Source organism: Heteronotia binoei, chromosome 17, assembly GCF_032191835.1.
Source record: "Heteronotia binoei isolate CCM8104 ecotype False Entrance Well chromosome 17, APGP_CSIRO_Hbin_v1, whole genome shotgun sequence".
Taxonomy (NCBI): domain Eukaryota; kingdom Metazoa; phylum Chordata; class Lepidosauria; order Squamata; family Gekkonidae; genus Heteronotia; species Heteronotia binoei.
The window spans coordinates 8,387,311-8,403,045 of record NC_083239.1 but is presented as its reverse complement, the minus strand read 5'-3'; the positions used below and the strand labels follow the sequence as shown (position 1 = coordinate 8,403,045).

General features: G+C 44.3%; 1 protein-coding gene across 1 annotated transcript in view; it reads right to left on the bottom strand.

Annotated features, from left to right (window-relative positions):
- Positions 1–15,735, bottom strand: part of RPS6KA1 (ribosomal protein S6 kinase A1) — a 148,028-nt gene that overhangs the window by 103,201 nt on the left and 29,092 nt on the right. Inside the window, exon 2 of the mRNA XM_060257997.1 lies at positions 11,940–11,984. Coding sequence (XP_060113980.1) covers positions 11,940–11,984 — 45 coding nt within the window. The remainder of the gene's footprint in view (positions 1–11,939; positions 11,985–15,735) is intronic.

The window sequence follows — 15,735 nt, the reverse complement described above, 5'->3', positions numbered from 1 at the left end:
AATGGCTTCCCTAAAGGGTCAGGAAGGCTCCCACTCTCCAAGCTTTCCATAAACAAAGCAAAAAGCAATGATTCAAGAGGACTTTTTGCACAGGTACTGTGCTGTAATCAAATGTTCAGAAAGTTGCACTGGTAAAGCGATAAGGACTGTAGCCTACACCGCTGTGTTGCTGCCTATCACCGTAAGTAAGCTCAGTGTTCACTCTAAGCTGCGTGCGTGAGTGACCACTCATTAACGCAGGAAGCCCTGCTCAGTAGCTATCGGGAGTCACACAGGGCAAGCTTTGTCGCAGAATCTTAGTGGCTGTTCAATAGCTTCCCCAGTCTTTCATTGCTTGCAGATGGCTGTGCTCAGGCCTCAGATTCAGTGGGAGCTCACAGGCGCACAGCTCCTGAACCTTTCTGAGAGTTCCACCTCCTCCTTCTGAGAGTTCCACCTCCTTGTCCATTGAATAGTAGGTGCAGCTGCATAACAATCCCTGGATGCGCTCCACCACCTATTTTTGTACAAAACAGCCCCTGCCTGTGCTTATATTCTAAAATGCTTAACAGAAACTCTGCTTCAAAAGGAGGTGTCTGGGCCGGCAGCTGATTACTGGGATTGTCTGGGTCACATACCAATCCTGTGCTGCCTATTCAGATGCCTTTCCTTGAAGCAGCTCTACCAAACATTTTAGGATGGAAGTGCAGCTGTCTGCAGGAACTGGCTCTTTTGGAGCGAGACATCAAATCGTTCTAGATCTGGCTCAGTTCTGATTAAATGCTGCACCATTAAAAAAAGGTTTGTTCCAACTACTATTTGAGAATCATGTTGGATAAGTTTTGAACTGGTTCAAATGCTTTTTAATCTGAACTTAGTAATGTATGGCTGTGAGAGCTGGACCATAAGGAAGGCCGAACGCAGAAGAATAGATGCTTTTGAGATGTGGTGCTGGAGAAGAACCTTGAGAGTCCCTTGGACTGCAAGAAGATCAAATCAGTCAGTCCTAAGGGAAATCAACCCTGACTGTTTCCTGGAAGATCAGATGCTGAAGCTGAAGCTCAAATACTTTGGCCAGCAAATGAGAAGGGAGCACTCACTGGAGAAGATCCTGATGCTAGAGAAGACAGAAGGCAAAAGAAGGGGACGGCAAAAGACGAAATGGATGGACAGCGCTTCTGATGTAACAAACACGAATTTGAGCAGACTTCGGAGGGTGGTGGAAGACAGGAGGGCCTGGCGTGACTTTGTCCATGGGGTCACAAAGGGACTTGACTGTGTGACCAAAGAACAAAAATTATAATATTTTATAACTTTTGTCTAACACCTATAAAACAAGGATATGAACAATATTTAGCTGCCCCCTCCCCACCCCCACCCCCCGCAGTTACCAGGCACTTCCTGGTAACCCTACCAACCAGTTATTCTGGAGGGTTAAGAAACAGGGAATAGGGGCCATAGCCTTCCCCCAATGCCTCCTTGCACTGGTGCTCAGAGGTTTAGTGTTGTGAGAGGGTGATGAATAATGCACGAGCCTCCGAAAACAAAAGGCTGTATCCTGACAGTATTTTACTCTCTATCCTTCACTGCACCACTGCTGAAGCCTCTCTTCAGGGGATCTGAAAGTTGTCTGGGATGACCAATTATAGGCTGAAAAACCACAGTGCACCTTTGTTCCTAAACGTTTACAGGCTGTTGGGAAGCATTTTTGGACACCAGGTACCCAGAGGCAGCTTTTTTTATTACAAGTCCTCCTTACGAAAGAGTATGAGGCAAGAAGTTTGGAGCTGTTTCAAGACAGCCACAAGCCAAGCTAGTTATGCAATGCAGGTCTTTCCACAGTCCAAGCGGAGATACTGAGGAATGCACTGCTCTGAAAGCAGACCTTCCCTGAATTATTCATGGGGGCCTACATATATTCATTTTAATGGCACTGAAGAGGTTCCTGGCATGAGCCACCCAGAGTCCTTGAAGGAAGAGGTATACAGCAGCGTTAAAGAGGAGCAGCAGCAGCAGCTATACACTCACTATTGAAGTGAGATGCAGATTTAATATTTTTATCTTGGCCAGAATTAGCAGACATCATCCTTCCGAAAAGAGACTATGAACTTTTTATTACGGTCATAGACCAATATAAAAACTATAACACATCATGTAAAAACCCTCCTAAATTACATAAAATACAATAAAATACATAAAACTTTTCCGCACCTATACAGGTCGGGGATGACAAAACTATAATTTAACCAATTTTAAAATCCAGAATCAGTTCAAATTAATATAAAATCCTTTAAATCAGAATATATAAAATTGTTTATAACCTAAAATTCAAACAGATCATAAAAAACCTACAATTTCTTGTTTCTTAGTATGGAACTTCACAAGGTAATGGCAGAATTTAGCTATCTGTCTGGAGATAGATGGACTTGCATCCACCAAAAGTTTCTCCAAACACGCCCTGTCCGCATCTGCTATTGGTTTGACTACAAACGGGGAAACAAACCTGTCCCTATATGCTTGGTGGAATGGGCATCGAAAAAACATATGAGTCATCGACTCCACCTCTCCCGTAGCACAAGAACAGTGTCGATCTTCGAACGGAACTTTTCTGTATTTCCCTTCTAACACTTTTGAGGGCAAGGCTGCGCATCGAGCCAATGTAAAGGCTCTTCTGTGAGCTGATACCTCCGAATAAGAAAAGTACTTGGCCATCCTCATAACATATTTGGTCTCAGTAGACGCCAAAAAAGAAGGCTGCTTTTGTCTCTCTACATCACAGATTCTTTGTTTGATAATACTTTTTGCTTTGGCATTACTCTGCTTCAAGAGGTTTTCAAGTGAATTAACAGACATCATCCTTCCGAAAAGACACTATATTTTGCTGTTCATTTTTCCACAAACTGGGGAGGAGGCGGAGGTTCATGACCCAAAGAGTTTAAGATCCAGGAAGGAGCGTCAACCAAGTTTCTAAGAAGTTCCCTCACGATCACTTGTCTCAAAGCAAGGAGAACTCACGTTATTTACTCCTGCTAGTTAACCATGTTTTAACTACCAGCGATGGCTACTTTCTCATGGCGGCTGGCATTCGTAGATAAGAAATGACTCGGAATGGACTCGCCTTCAAAGCAGATAGGTCAATAGGCAGCATATTCTGAAAGTTTTTTTCTGTGTACCGATTACTACTGAAGGCTTAGCTGTTCTGCTCTGAATTGCCTATATTCATCCATGAATACACGATAAGAACTCCAGGTTCTTAAAGAAAAATAATATCAAAACAATTGTCAGGCTTGGACCTTGTTGTCCCTGCACCTGTCTGTTTTGACAAGGACATTTTGATACATTACTGCTGAAAATGGACTTAGGGCAATTATATTTACTGCTACTTTACTATTTAAATCCTAGTTTGTATTTTGTATATAGCTTTAAGAAGCACTCACTTGTTGACTATTGTGCCCACAGTTTCTTGTTTCGCTTTGGATGTTTCAACACACTTTGGTGCTTGCTTTGTTGGTGGCCATGCCTGCCACCAGAGGCTTTTTTTGTGAAATGATAACAGCTAGATCACTAAAGCACAACAACATTACAACGATCTATTATAATATTATAATATTACGGATCAATATTATAATAACCTACTGCCATGTTCTTCTAGTTACCTGGAAACTCTTAACTTGCATTTTTTTTTAAAAAAGAAATGTCCCTAGCCCTTTTCGTTTCAGCAATATCAATTTTGCTAGGATACTGGCCTATAAACCTTCCCAGCCTTCCTCATTTCACAGAAAAGGTTTCAGAAGAAAAACCCAGCCAGCATCTGGCTTTCTTCTTTGCAAATCCTTCTGTTTTGGGGCAGCCAACAGGACAGTATCCATGAAAAACTGGCATAGGATCAGGTTGCTGGGATACTCTTGCCCTTCACAAATCCACCAAGATTTTGTGTTTCCATTGCAACTTTAGAAGGGACACCCTTTCCCATTCAAAGGGGTGAACAAGAGGAGACAGCTATCGAGTATGGACTAAAAGTAGGCTGGTCTGCAAAGAACATACAAAAGCAAGGTAGCTGTCCAAAGGATTTTTGAGGGGCCTACAAGGTCAAGGGCAGCAAAGGCAAAAGTAGGAAGATCTGACTCAGGGGACTTATCCGCCAGGGAATTCTCCCATGTGTTACAATAAGGCCTGCACAAGAACTTGCAAAAACAGCTTAAAGTAATGTCACATGCAACACCTGTGCATTGCAATGGGGCTTGCATGAGTGTTGGAATGCCAATCAACAGTGTTCCTTGAGTACCTACTTGGTCAATTACTGTCAAGAAAGCCACTGTGCAGATAATATACAGCCTGCTGTGTTATTTCGTTCTGGCACCACATGCTTTATTGGCACAGAAGGAGCAAGGTCCGCTTGCCCCCAAGCCCAACAGCACAGCACAGCACACCGCAGCTTCCTCACTGGCAATCTACCTAATTTTCAACAACAGGCATCTTCAAGCAGGCTTTTGAAAAACACCTGCTGTCAAGTTTGTTTTATTCCCAGTTTAAACGTTTTGTTAATTTTCTAACTGAGGGCTGATCCTAAAATCTACCAGCACCTTAAAGACTAACATTTATTTAAATATTGAACTTTTGTGACTCACAGCTCATTCTGTATGAGGAAGTGAACTGTTGCTCAGGAAAGGTCATCCTGAAGCAAATGTTCATATTGTGGTGCAACTGGTCTTTTGATTTACGGAAGCTGTAAAGATAAAATTCACAGCCAAAGCTAAAAGTGTTTATATATCTCCTCTCACATGGAAGAAATCACGAGCCTGATTACGGAACTATAGCAAGTAATGTAATCAATGAGGTGGCCCCAGGACCTCTGTGAATGTTCAGTTCCACTTAAAACAGATACGTTCAGAATAGGGTTGTCAAGTCCAAATCAAGAAATATCTGGGGACTTTAGGGGTGGAGCCAGGAGACATTAGGGGTGGAGCCAAGATCAAGGCTGTGACAAGCATCATTGAACTCCAAAGGGAGTTCTGGCCATCACATTTAAAGGGACGGCACACCTTTTCAATGCCTTCCTTCCATAGGAAATAATGAAGGATAGGGGCACCTTCTTTTGGGGCTCATAGAATTGGACCCCCTGGTCCAATTTTTTTGAAACTTGGGGGGTATTTTGGGGAGAGGCACTAGATGCTATACTGAAAATTTGGTGTCTCTAACCAAAAAACAGCCTCCCCCGAGCCCCAGATACCTACAGATCGATTCTTCATGATTTTCTATGGGAATAAATCTTCATAGGGAATAACAGAGTTCCCAGCAGACATTTCCCTCCCCTCCCCCCGCTTTCTGATGACCCTGAAGCGGGGGGAGGGCCTCCAAACCAGGGGATCCCCTGCCCCCACCTGGGGATTGGCAACCCTAGTTCAGAACCATATCCATGGCACATCATACGCTCTTGTCTAGGTGTGCTAAACTCAGCGTCAGTACTAATGATTCTTTTCCTTCTTAAATTTAAATATAAAATTATACATACAGTATAACATGTTCTTGCAAGTATTATTCCAGCAGAAATAATTTCCGCATTGCATTTACTTTTATTTATCCTGCTTTTACTCAAAGCGGCTTCTAGGACATCACACGCCGCTCCTCCACTTCCCCATAACAGCCCTGTGAGGCAGGTCAGATTAAAAGTCCGTGATGGGCTCAAGATCACTCAGCGAGCTCCCATGGCAGAGGAGGTGATTTGAATCCGTGCTGCCCAGGGTCTTAGTCTGCCACTCTGTTCACTATACCACACTTGCTCTCATTAAAGCTTTAAATACAACACTGGATTTTTCTTCCTTATAAAATATTTCAACTCAAGCATTCGTTGCTAGTGGAATTTGTTGCTACTGGGACATGAAATTTGCAATGAGGCACTTAAAATGATTCAAAAACCTGTTCAATCAGGTCATGCTCACTTTAAGGCATCAAATAATTTTCTAATGTTTTCAAAAGACCTACATCTCAGCTTGGAGATAATGAAAAATTAATATCGAAAGTATACAAATTATTATTGAAATGGTCTACAGAAGAAGAAGTAGTAAAGTCTTAAATGGTTAAATGGGCAATCAATGTGAATAGAGAAATACAAATGGATTCGTGGGAGCACCTTTGGAAGAACTCGATGAAGATCTCAACTTGTCAGAGTATTAAAGAGAACTGTTTTAAGATGAAGTACAGGTGGTATATGACTCCGAAAAAGCTGGCTAGGATGAGTAAGAAAATGTCGGACAGATGTTGGAAATGTAAAAAACATGAAGGTTCTTTCTTTCACATGTGGTGGACTTGTGAAAAAGCGAAAGAATTCTGGAAGATGATACAACAAGAAATCTCCAAAATTTTGGGTTATGACTTTAAAAAAACAGCAGAGACTTTCTTGCTTGGATTACAATTAGAAAAATTTCCAAAGGAAGACAGGACTTTAATTTGGTACTTGCTCTCAGCTGCTAGGACATTGTATGCGCAGCTGTAGAAGCAAGGAAAAATACCAGAAAAATGGGATTGGATTGTGAAAGTTTTATCGTGGAGTGAGATGGACAAACTAAAAACTTTAAGAGACTATGATTTAGATACTTTCAAAAAGGAGTGGAAGAAATTTAAAGGATATATGGAGAAAGAGTGGAATGTAAAAAGACATTGGATAATTTTTTAGCATTAATGAGAAAAAAAAGAACATTGAACTTTGATGGGTTAGCGGTACCTTTAGTATTGAATTTAAATCTATAACTTCGGGGAAGTCAAACATTGGAGGGGGGGGGGTTGAAATATCATATGGGTTAGTATAGAAAATTTATAATTAAGTTTTGTAACCGTATGTTATCAATAAATTGTTAAAACACAAAAGTCCTACATCTCTGGTAGAAGCAGGTATGAAACTGAGTTTTCCACCACAACCAAGACCCAGGAAGTATTTCGGCCAGCCCTGAGCAACCCCAGATACAGGGTGCTCTAAACGGCAACAGCTGCCTCAATGACAACACTCCCTTCCGGTGGCAACGTAACCCTCGCCAAGGTGGTGGAAAAGCTAACGCTGGCACAACATGTTACCACAGGCAAGCTGGCATCTCAACCTTGCAAGGGCTTCCTGACTCACAAGACTCTCAGTAGCTCTTGCCAAGAAGGAAACCAACATCCTGAGAGTTCAAATCATCAGGGAAGCATAAACACATGATTTGCTAATAGGACAACCCTCCCTAAACAGAGATAACTACTGCAACTTTTGGAATATGTCTGAAGTTTAAAGTCATTCAACAACAGAGACAAGTCCTCTGTTTTGGCGATGGGATGGGGAGAAATGTGCATCAACACTATCCTTGGGACGTTTTTTGCGTTGGCACCTTATTGCATTTTCAGATCAGGAGAGTCAATTCAATTACTATTACAAGCTGGATGGAGTATGCCTATCACAACTATTCTAAATTCCACCGGCTACAATTACCAGATTCAATTCAAGGTGCCAGTTAATCCCTTACAAAGCCTTTCCCTAGCCTAGGTCCTGCATATTTGCCTCTCCTAATATGCCTCAACGTGACAGCACGGCTCATTTGAGGAAGGCCTTTTGAAAGTGCCAGCCTACAAATAAGTACAAACAGTTGCCTTAAGCAGAGCATTCTCTGATGTGGCTCCCATCTAATGGGACAGACTGGATCAGGAGGTCAGGATAAATTCCTACGTCGTTTTCGTTCTGCATCGTTGAAAAAGTACATATGCACAAGCTCTGCTCCAAGCACTCACTGACAAAGAAAACAGTCAGAGCATGACCACACCTTGCCAGCAATATACCGTACAACTTTCACTGACCTTGACAGGGCACTACTTGCTCCGGAAAAGATCCAAACTCACCATTTCTGACATCTGAAGTTAGCCACTGCCCTTCGCTGACCCAACGAGCAATTTGCAAGGAAACAATTGTTTGGATACAGCTGAGAGAGATCCAAAGCCTTTCTTCCAAGCTGCAAAAGTTTTCGCACTACAGCTCCTGGACCGTTGTGCTAATTTCACAGAAGCAGGGAAGTCCCCCTGGCTTTTCTGCTGCCTTTTGACTCAGCTGTTCCAAGGGAGATATCTGCTAAGCAAGGGTGCTCTTTGATAGCTTTTGTGAGCAGAGCCCATTTGATGCCACAGGAAGACTTTAACGGACCACAAGACATTCATTTGGGGAGGGACGGTGGCTCAGTGGTAGAGCATCTGCTTGGGAAGCAGAAGGTCCCAGGTTCAATCCCTGGCATCTCCAAAAAAGGGTCCAGGCAAAGAGGTGTGAAAAACCTCAGCTTGAGACCCTGGAGAGCAGGGGAGGGACGGTGGCTCAGTGGTAGAGCATCTGCTTGGGAAGCAGAAGGTCCCAGGTTCAATCCCCGGCATCTCCAACCAAAAAGGGTCCAGGCAAATAGGTGTGAAAAACCTCAGCTTGAGACCCTGGAGAGCAGGGGAGGGATGGTGGCTCAGTGGTAGAGCATCTGCTTGGGAAGCAGAAGGTCCCAGGTTCAATCCCTGGCATCTCCAAAAAAGGGTCCAGGCAAATAGGCGTGAAAAACCTCAGCTTGAGACCCTGGAGAGCAGGGGAGGGACGGTGGCTCAGTGGTAGAGCATCTGCTTGGGAAGCAGAAGGTCCCAGGTTCAATCCCTGGCATCTCCAACTAAAAGGGTCCAGGCAAATAGGTGTGAAAAACCTCCGCTTGAGACCCTGGAGAGCAGGGGAGGGATGGTGGCTCAGTGGTAGAGCATCTGCTTGGGAAGCAGAAGGTCCCAGGTTCAATCCCTGGCATCTCCAAAAAAGGGTCCAGGCAAATAGGTGTGAAAAACCTCAGCTTGAGACTCTGGAGAGCTGCTGCCAGTCTGAGGAGACAAGACTGACTTTGATGGACCAAGGAGGGTCTGATTCAGTAAAAGGCAGCTTCATATGTTCATTTGTGCTGTACGAGATTCCTAGCCCCCTGAAACAACAAAACTTCTGACCACAGCAGCATCTGCCCTCCTGCTTCCTTCCCTGACCGTCATGATGTGGAAGGGAGTGAGTTGTGCAGTTCTCTTCCAACAGGACAACGGCCCCAATCCATAGATCCTTACTTTGAACACTAGGTAAGAACTGGATGCTCAGAAGAAACTTTAGACGAGAAATCCAAAACCAAACTCTGCAAATATGAAGTTATCTAGTTAACCACATTTGCTTTGGTCGCAGTATACGAACTGCCATCGTCTGCCGTCCCCTCTCCCATTTCCAGACAGATTCCAAATAATCTGAACACCTGAATCTTGGGTGCCAAAACTGCACAAAAGTCAAAGGAAAGGAGACCAGTGCCTTCCTTTTGCATTGCATCATTTCAATCACTGGCAGAAATGCACAGAAGTCTCAGAATCGGTAAAGGACAACTGTTCTTCTGGTCAAATGGACATCACAGAGGGTTATGAGAAAAATGGTGTGTTCACTGGATTTAGTCCAGAGATCACCCAGGTTATCACAGACCATTCCCTGCTATTGCATCTGGGCTCTGTCAGGAGATGAAGCATATTGGGGGAGGGGGGGGGAGAGAAACTTCAGAGGGTGCCAGTCTGGAAATCCCACCCTTCATGACTTCTCCATCCAAAATTCTCTAAACTCCCTGAAGTCTGAACAGGCCAATCAGTGTCCTCCTGTTTCCCCTCTTTATTTTACAACATTTATATCCTGCCCTCACAGAACTGACTCTCAACCACTCTCAACATTCTATCCTTTCTGGAGCATGTTCAGTCATCAATGGCTATTTAACAGAGGGGGGTTTTTTCTTTCAGTTTAATGTGCAAAATAAACACACATTTTTTTTTCGGTAGATGTAAACCCCCAGCTATAAAGGCCCACTACCTTGCCTGTGCGCAGCTAGCCAGTATATTGCTAGATGTTGTGATCACACACAAATTGGAGCGGCATGTATGAGCGCATGCTCTGAACCATGTGATTATTTCCCAAACATCTCTCTAGTTTTATCAGGAATGAGAGGATGTCGAACCCAGAGATTGCATAACATCTGCCAGCTACTACAACTAATGTTTCATGCAAACAATGCTCTTTTCCATCCCCTCTCACATTTAATTTCAAAGGTACTACAAAACTGGGCTTATGAATTCTGCTGTGAATATTTCCATCAACCCACCACTGAAAACTTTCCCCCCACCCCCACCACCAACCTGAAATATTCCCACTGGGAGGGACGGTGGCTCAGTGGTAGAGCATCTGCTTTGATAGCTTTTGTGAGCAGAGCCCATTTGATGCCACAGTAAGACTTTAACGGACCACAAGACATTCATTTGGGGAGGGATGGTGGCTCAGTGGTAGAGCATCTGCTTGGGAAGCAGAAGGTCCCAGGTTCAGTCCCCGGCATCTCCAACTAAAAGGGTCCGGGCAAATAGGCATGAAAAGCCTCAGCTTGAGACCCTGGAGAGCCGCTGCCAGTCTGAGTAGACAATACTGACTTTGATGGACCAAGGGTCTGATTCAGTATAAGGCAGCTTCATATGTTCATTCCCCTCCTTCATATGTTCATTCCCCTCAGCCTGAGACCCTGGAGAGCCGCTGCCAGTCTGAGGAGACAATACTGACTTTGATGGACCACGGGTCTGATTCAGTATAAGGCAGCTTCATATGTTCATCTGTTTGGGGAGGGACGGTGGCTCAGTGGCAGAGCATCTGCTTGGGAAGCAGAAGGTCCCCGGTTCAATCCCTGGCATCTCCAAAAAAAGGGTCCAGGCAAATAGGTGTGAAAAACCTCATCTTGAGACCCTGGAGAGCCGCTGCCAGTCTGAGTAGACAATACTGACTTTGATGGACCCAGAGTCTGATTCAGTAGAAGGCAGCTTCATATGTTCTCCACTGTTACTCCTAACCTGTTTCGACTCCATAGTCTTCCCTTAAGTTTGTGCTTCCATCATGGATGAGTCATAATAATCAGTTAACTGGCTATCAATGCAAACCCTTCACCAAGCAAACCTGGTATTACAAAACCAGGAGCCAGCTTTCACTACTTTGCAATATCTGGGCTGGCTGCAGTTTAAAAAAAAAAAAGTACTAAATGGATGATTTACAGATTTCAGCAGCATTGTTTGCTCTTATCCCAGGCACTGGTCAGATAGTCTTAGGTGATGGTGTTCCTCTACTCCCAGAAGGTCAACAAAACATCTCTTGTTAAAAGCAGCCTAATCTACTTGTGCTGTTGGGAGCATACAATGGAGAAAGGAAAAGCAAAGGTCCCCTGTGCAAGCACCAGTCGTTTCCGACTCTGGGGTGACGTTGCTTTCATGTTTTCATGGCAGACTTTTTACCGGGTGGTTTGCCATTGCCTTCCCCAGTCATCTACGCTTCCCCCCACCCCCAGCAAGCTGGGAGGTGTAGGTAGGTAATGCATCTTCAGCATTCTAGATCATTGGCTGTAAATTGGGTATATGGATCCTCATGGAAGTTCTCTACAATCGAGAGGCATTTGGGATTTTGGGCAGACCCTTTTCCTCATCTGCAACAGCCTGTAATAGCCAGCAGAGGCAAGCTGGTTTATACAGCTCACCACACCCCAAGGATAAAACCTCACAGCTACTTCACTAGACCTTTAAGCAAAACTTTTAAAGTTTTCAGCAAATCAGAATCAAACTTAACATTAATGGCTGATGGTCCTCAGGCACAAAGATTTCAGCAAGCGTGTGACCGAGATCTGCACACCATACAAATATATCAATAAAACTATAATGACCTCATCTCAAATGCTGTTTTGCTGTCCTATTTTTTTTTTTTTTTAACTCGTGGCTTGACAGTGAGCTAAGAACCGCTGCTCTAGATTCCAACACTTTCTTTGCAGAAGTTAAAAGCAGTAGATTCAATTTCATTCCTTCTCAGGCCTGCCAGAAAGAGAGGTTAGGAATCTCGGTCAGAACCATCAGGCACCCAGCAGGAAGAAGAGATGCAAGAAGAGTCTTACCTTAGACAGAGCCCCTTTCTTTTCTTCTGGAGCAGCTTGCCCATTCTGCAAAGCAAAAGGACGCTCAGTTACTACTAGCCATACACCCAGCAGCGGATGCTAGATGTCAGCTTTCCCCATGTATCTCATTCTCCCATGTCCCGTCCCGTAAAACCTACTGAATGCCTCCTTAACCGATCAAGCCGTTCTTCAAAAGGAAGATGCTCCATTTTGCCTTTCAACATAATATCTTTGCAAAGGCTGGGCATCCAGCACTGCACACGGAGTTCTGAAGGCAGACAGGTACCCCTCAGGTTTACACAACACAGGCATTCCAGAAAGCACTGGTGTGCCATGGCAGGGAAGACCATGTGCAACACTGAAATATCTAGAGGGTCCTGAGGACACTCAGAACACACCCAGAAGGAAGGTCATCCACAGCATCTCTCCACAAAACCCTGCACTAAGGTTTAGGCCCCTTCCAGACACGAAGCACCTCCCCAGAACAGTGACCACGCACAAACTCAAGGAGAGGGAAGGCTCCTCCAAGAGCACGTAATTCAAACAAGATGTCTGGAGCAATAAAGGTATACCAGCATATTGATCCTTGCATTTTTAATGCAACAATTTCATTTTTAATTGCCTAAGTTACCAGGCCAAATCATTTCCCTTTAGCCAGGCTTTTATCTGAGAGGTTATCACATCCTTTTGCTACTTCTTTGATTGGCCTCTCACCCAACTACAGGTTTATTACATTCTTAGCAGAAATCGTTTGCTCTCATTTAATGGTATTTTTATCCCCCCAATGGCTACAGTGATTTTTTTTATTACAGTTTTTCTGTTTGTGACTTTATTATTCAGGGCAGGGCTCAGTGGCAGAGAACACGGAAGATCCCAGGTTCAAGCAACTCCCATCCCAAACTGTCCTTTCTACACCACAAACCACCTCCCCCGCCTTGCAATTTTTTGTATTTGGGCAATCCCACAGCCCTCTTCCTCATGCTTACTTGAGGAAATGCTGTTTATTCTCTCTCGTAGCATGGAAAAGGGAAAGAGCTAACAGCAGGACAGGTTTCAGTTCTCGGCACAAAGAGAATCGTGTAGATCAGCTGACTAACCCTTCCCAGGTGTTTTTGTCTCAAGGCAATCCTCCCTCCCAATATTTTCCTGAATCTTCTTGGGGCCACACAAGTACTCTTCAGCAACCACAGGTAGTTGGCAAGTTTCCCATGGAAGACCAGGGAAGAAGACCATGACTACCCTGAGGGACCAATTGTCTGACTCGGTATACGGAAGCTTTACATGCACATCATACACATTTGGGGAGGGACGGTGGCTCAGTGGTAGAGCATCTGCTTGGGAAGACCATCCTCTTTCAATTGGCCTTCACCGACTAAGAGGAAACTGCTAAGAAATTCACCATCAGTATACTAGCACCAGCCTATTTTATTAATTTTAGAATTTTAATTAAATTGTTACTTAGTTTTTATTTAAATACCTTGTATAACTAATGTATTGATTGTGTTGTTAGCCGCCCTGAGCCTGCTCCGGCGGGGAGGGCGGGATATAAATAAAATTGATGATGATGATGATGGAAGCAGAAGGTCCCAGGTTCAATCCCCGGCATCTCCAAAAAAGGGTCCAGGTAAATAGGTGTGAAAACCCTCAGCTTGAGACCCTGGAGAGCCACTGCCAGTCTGAGAAGACAATACTGACTTTGATGGACCAAAGGTCTGATTCAGTATAAGGCAGCTTCTTATGTTCATCAGAAAATTATTTTTACTGCAGTTTGTCTCCTCAGGCGGCTGGGGAAGGACTAGAATTAGAGAGACAACAGAGCCCCCCCCGCATTCTCTCACCTCTCTACTGGTACCAGGGAATGTTCAAGCAAATACTGCAAAGCCAGTCCTGAGGGGGTGTCACAAAGAGCTCCAAGGCCTTTACTGCCCTCACCTCTGGGAGAGATTTATGCCCCTCCCTGTAACATACAGAGGTGCACACCAGTGATGACAACACACTTTTCTAACACCAAATGGTGTGCATTCCACTACACCTGTGGCAAATCACCACTGCAGTGCAAAGTTCTTCTTGCTGGTTTGAAGGAAAGAGTTAACTACAGCACTTCATCATGACTCAGCAAGCCCGGCGGATGTGCCATAGGTGGGGAGTGTGCAGCAGAAGCTGCAGCAAGAACTTGGCAAGAGTTTTATCAGCTGGATTCTTGCCATCCTCCTCAGGTACAAAGTCAAGCCAAAGAGAACAGATCTTGCCCATGGGAGTGTTTTTTGAAGCCACGGACTTTGGCACTTGAGTCAAGTACTCCAGCGACAGACCATCTAAAGCTTGTTCACTTTTACTTAATATTCCTTGCCTGATTTCTAAAGGTGAATCAAGGAAGAGATAATCCAGAACACCGTCCCTGCTGCCAGGACAACTCCCTCTTCCGTCAGGACACGTCCCGCTGTATGACCAAATATGACGTCTGAAGGAGCCGGGTAGAGTGAACAGAAAAGCTAGTTTACCAGATACTAACACAACAGATGAAACAAGAAAACGCTTGTGTTCACAGAGCAAATTACAGTTTCACAGGGCAAAGCGTCCAGGAAAAGAAATCAGCTAGCAAACAACGTTCCTTAATGCAACTGTTTTGATTCTTACCACTACTTTAACACCCAGTTTCCTTCAGGTCAGGCTCACCCAGCTCCAGAAGCATCTCACTACTGCCCAGCATCAGGGAGTAAACACTCTATTCCATTGCAAAGCCTTACAGACTTTTTTTCAACTCCCTCTACCTCATGCATAATTTTATGAACCTCTATCATGTTCCCAGTTAGTTGTCTCTTTTCTAAACTGAAAAGTCCCAGATTCTTCAGCCTCTCCTCATTAGAAGATGCTCAAGCCTCCCCCCCCCACTCAAAAACTTTCTTGCCTTGATTGTCCTCTTCTGTACTTTCTCCAGTTTTGCTATGTCATTTTTAAGATACAGCAATCAGAACTGCACACAGTATTTCATCAGGTGAGGCCGCACCATAGATCTATATTATAAAGGGGCATTATAATACTAGTCACTGCTATGAGGATCCATGGTTTGGTTATTAGTGACCATGAATAATTTTATCTCTATTTAAGTTTATGTCCATTTATCAGTGTACTTTCGGATGTGTATATTCACGCTAACTGACTATGCAGTATGTTATACTATTTAATGCTTCAGAGAGCCGCAGTAGATCTAGATGATGACGATGGTGTCTACATCCGCTATCGCACCGATGGCAGCCTGTTCAACCTGAGGCGACTAAAGGCCCACTCCAAGACAATGGAAAAACTCATCCGAGAGCTACTGTTTGCTGATGATGCTGCACTCGTCTCCCACTCGGTATCAGCTCTGCAGCATATGACGTCCTGCTTTGCAGAGGCTGCCAAGCTATTCGGCCTAGAAGTTAGTCTGAAGAAGACAGAAGTTCTCCACCAGCCTGCACCCCAGGAAGATTATCACCCTCCCTGCATCACTGTGGGTGAATCAGTTTTGAAGACAGTCCAGCAGTTTAGCTACCTGGGGTGCATCATCTCCTCAGATGCTAAGATCGACAAGGAGATTGACAACAGGCTGGCAAAGGCTAACCGTGCATTTGGCCGACTGCACAAAAGAGTGTGGAGCAACAAGAATCTGAAAAAAAGGCCCAAAGATCAATGTTTACAAAGCGGTTGTGATGACAACCCTTATCCACGGCTCCGAATCATGGGTTTTATACCGTCATCACCTGCGACTCCTTGAGCGCTTTCATCAGCGCTGCCTTCGCACCATCCTCAACATCCA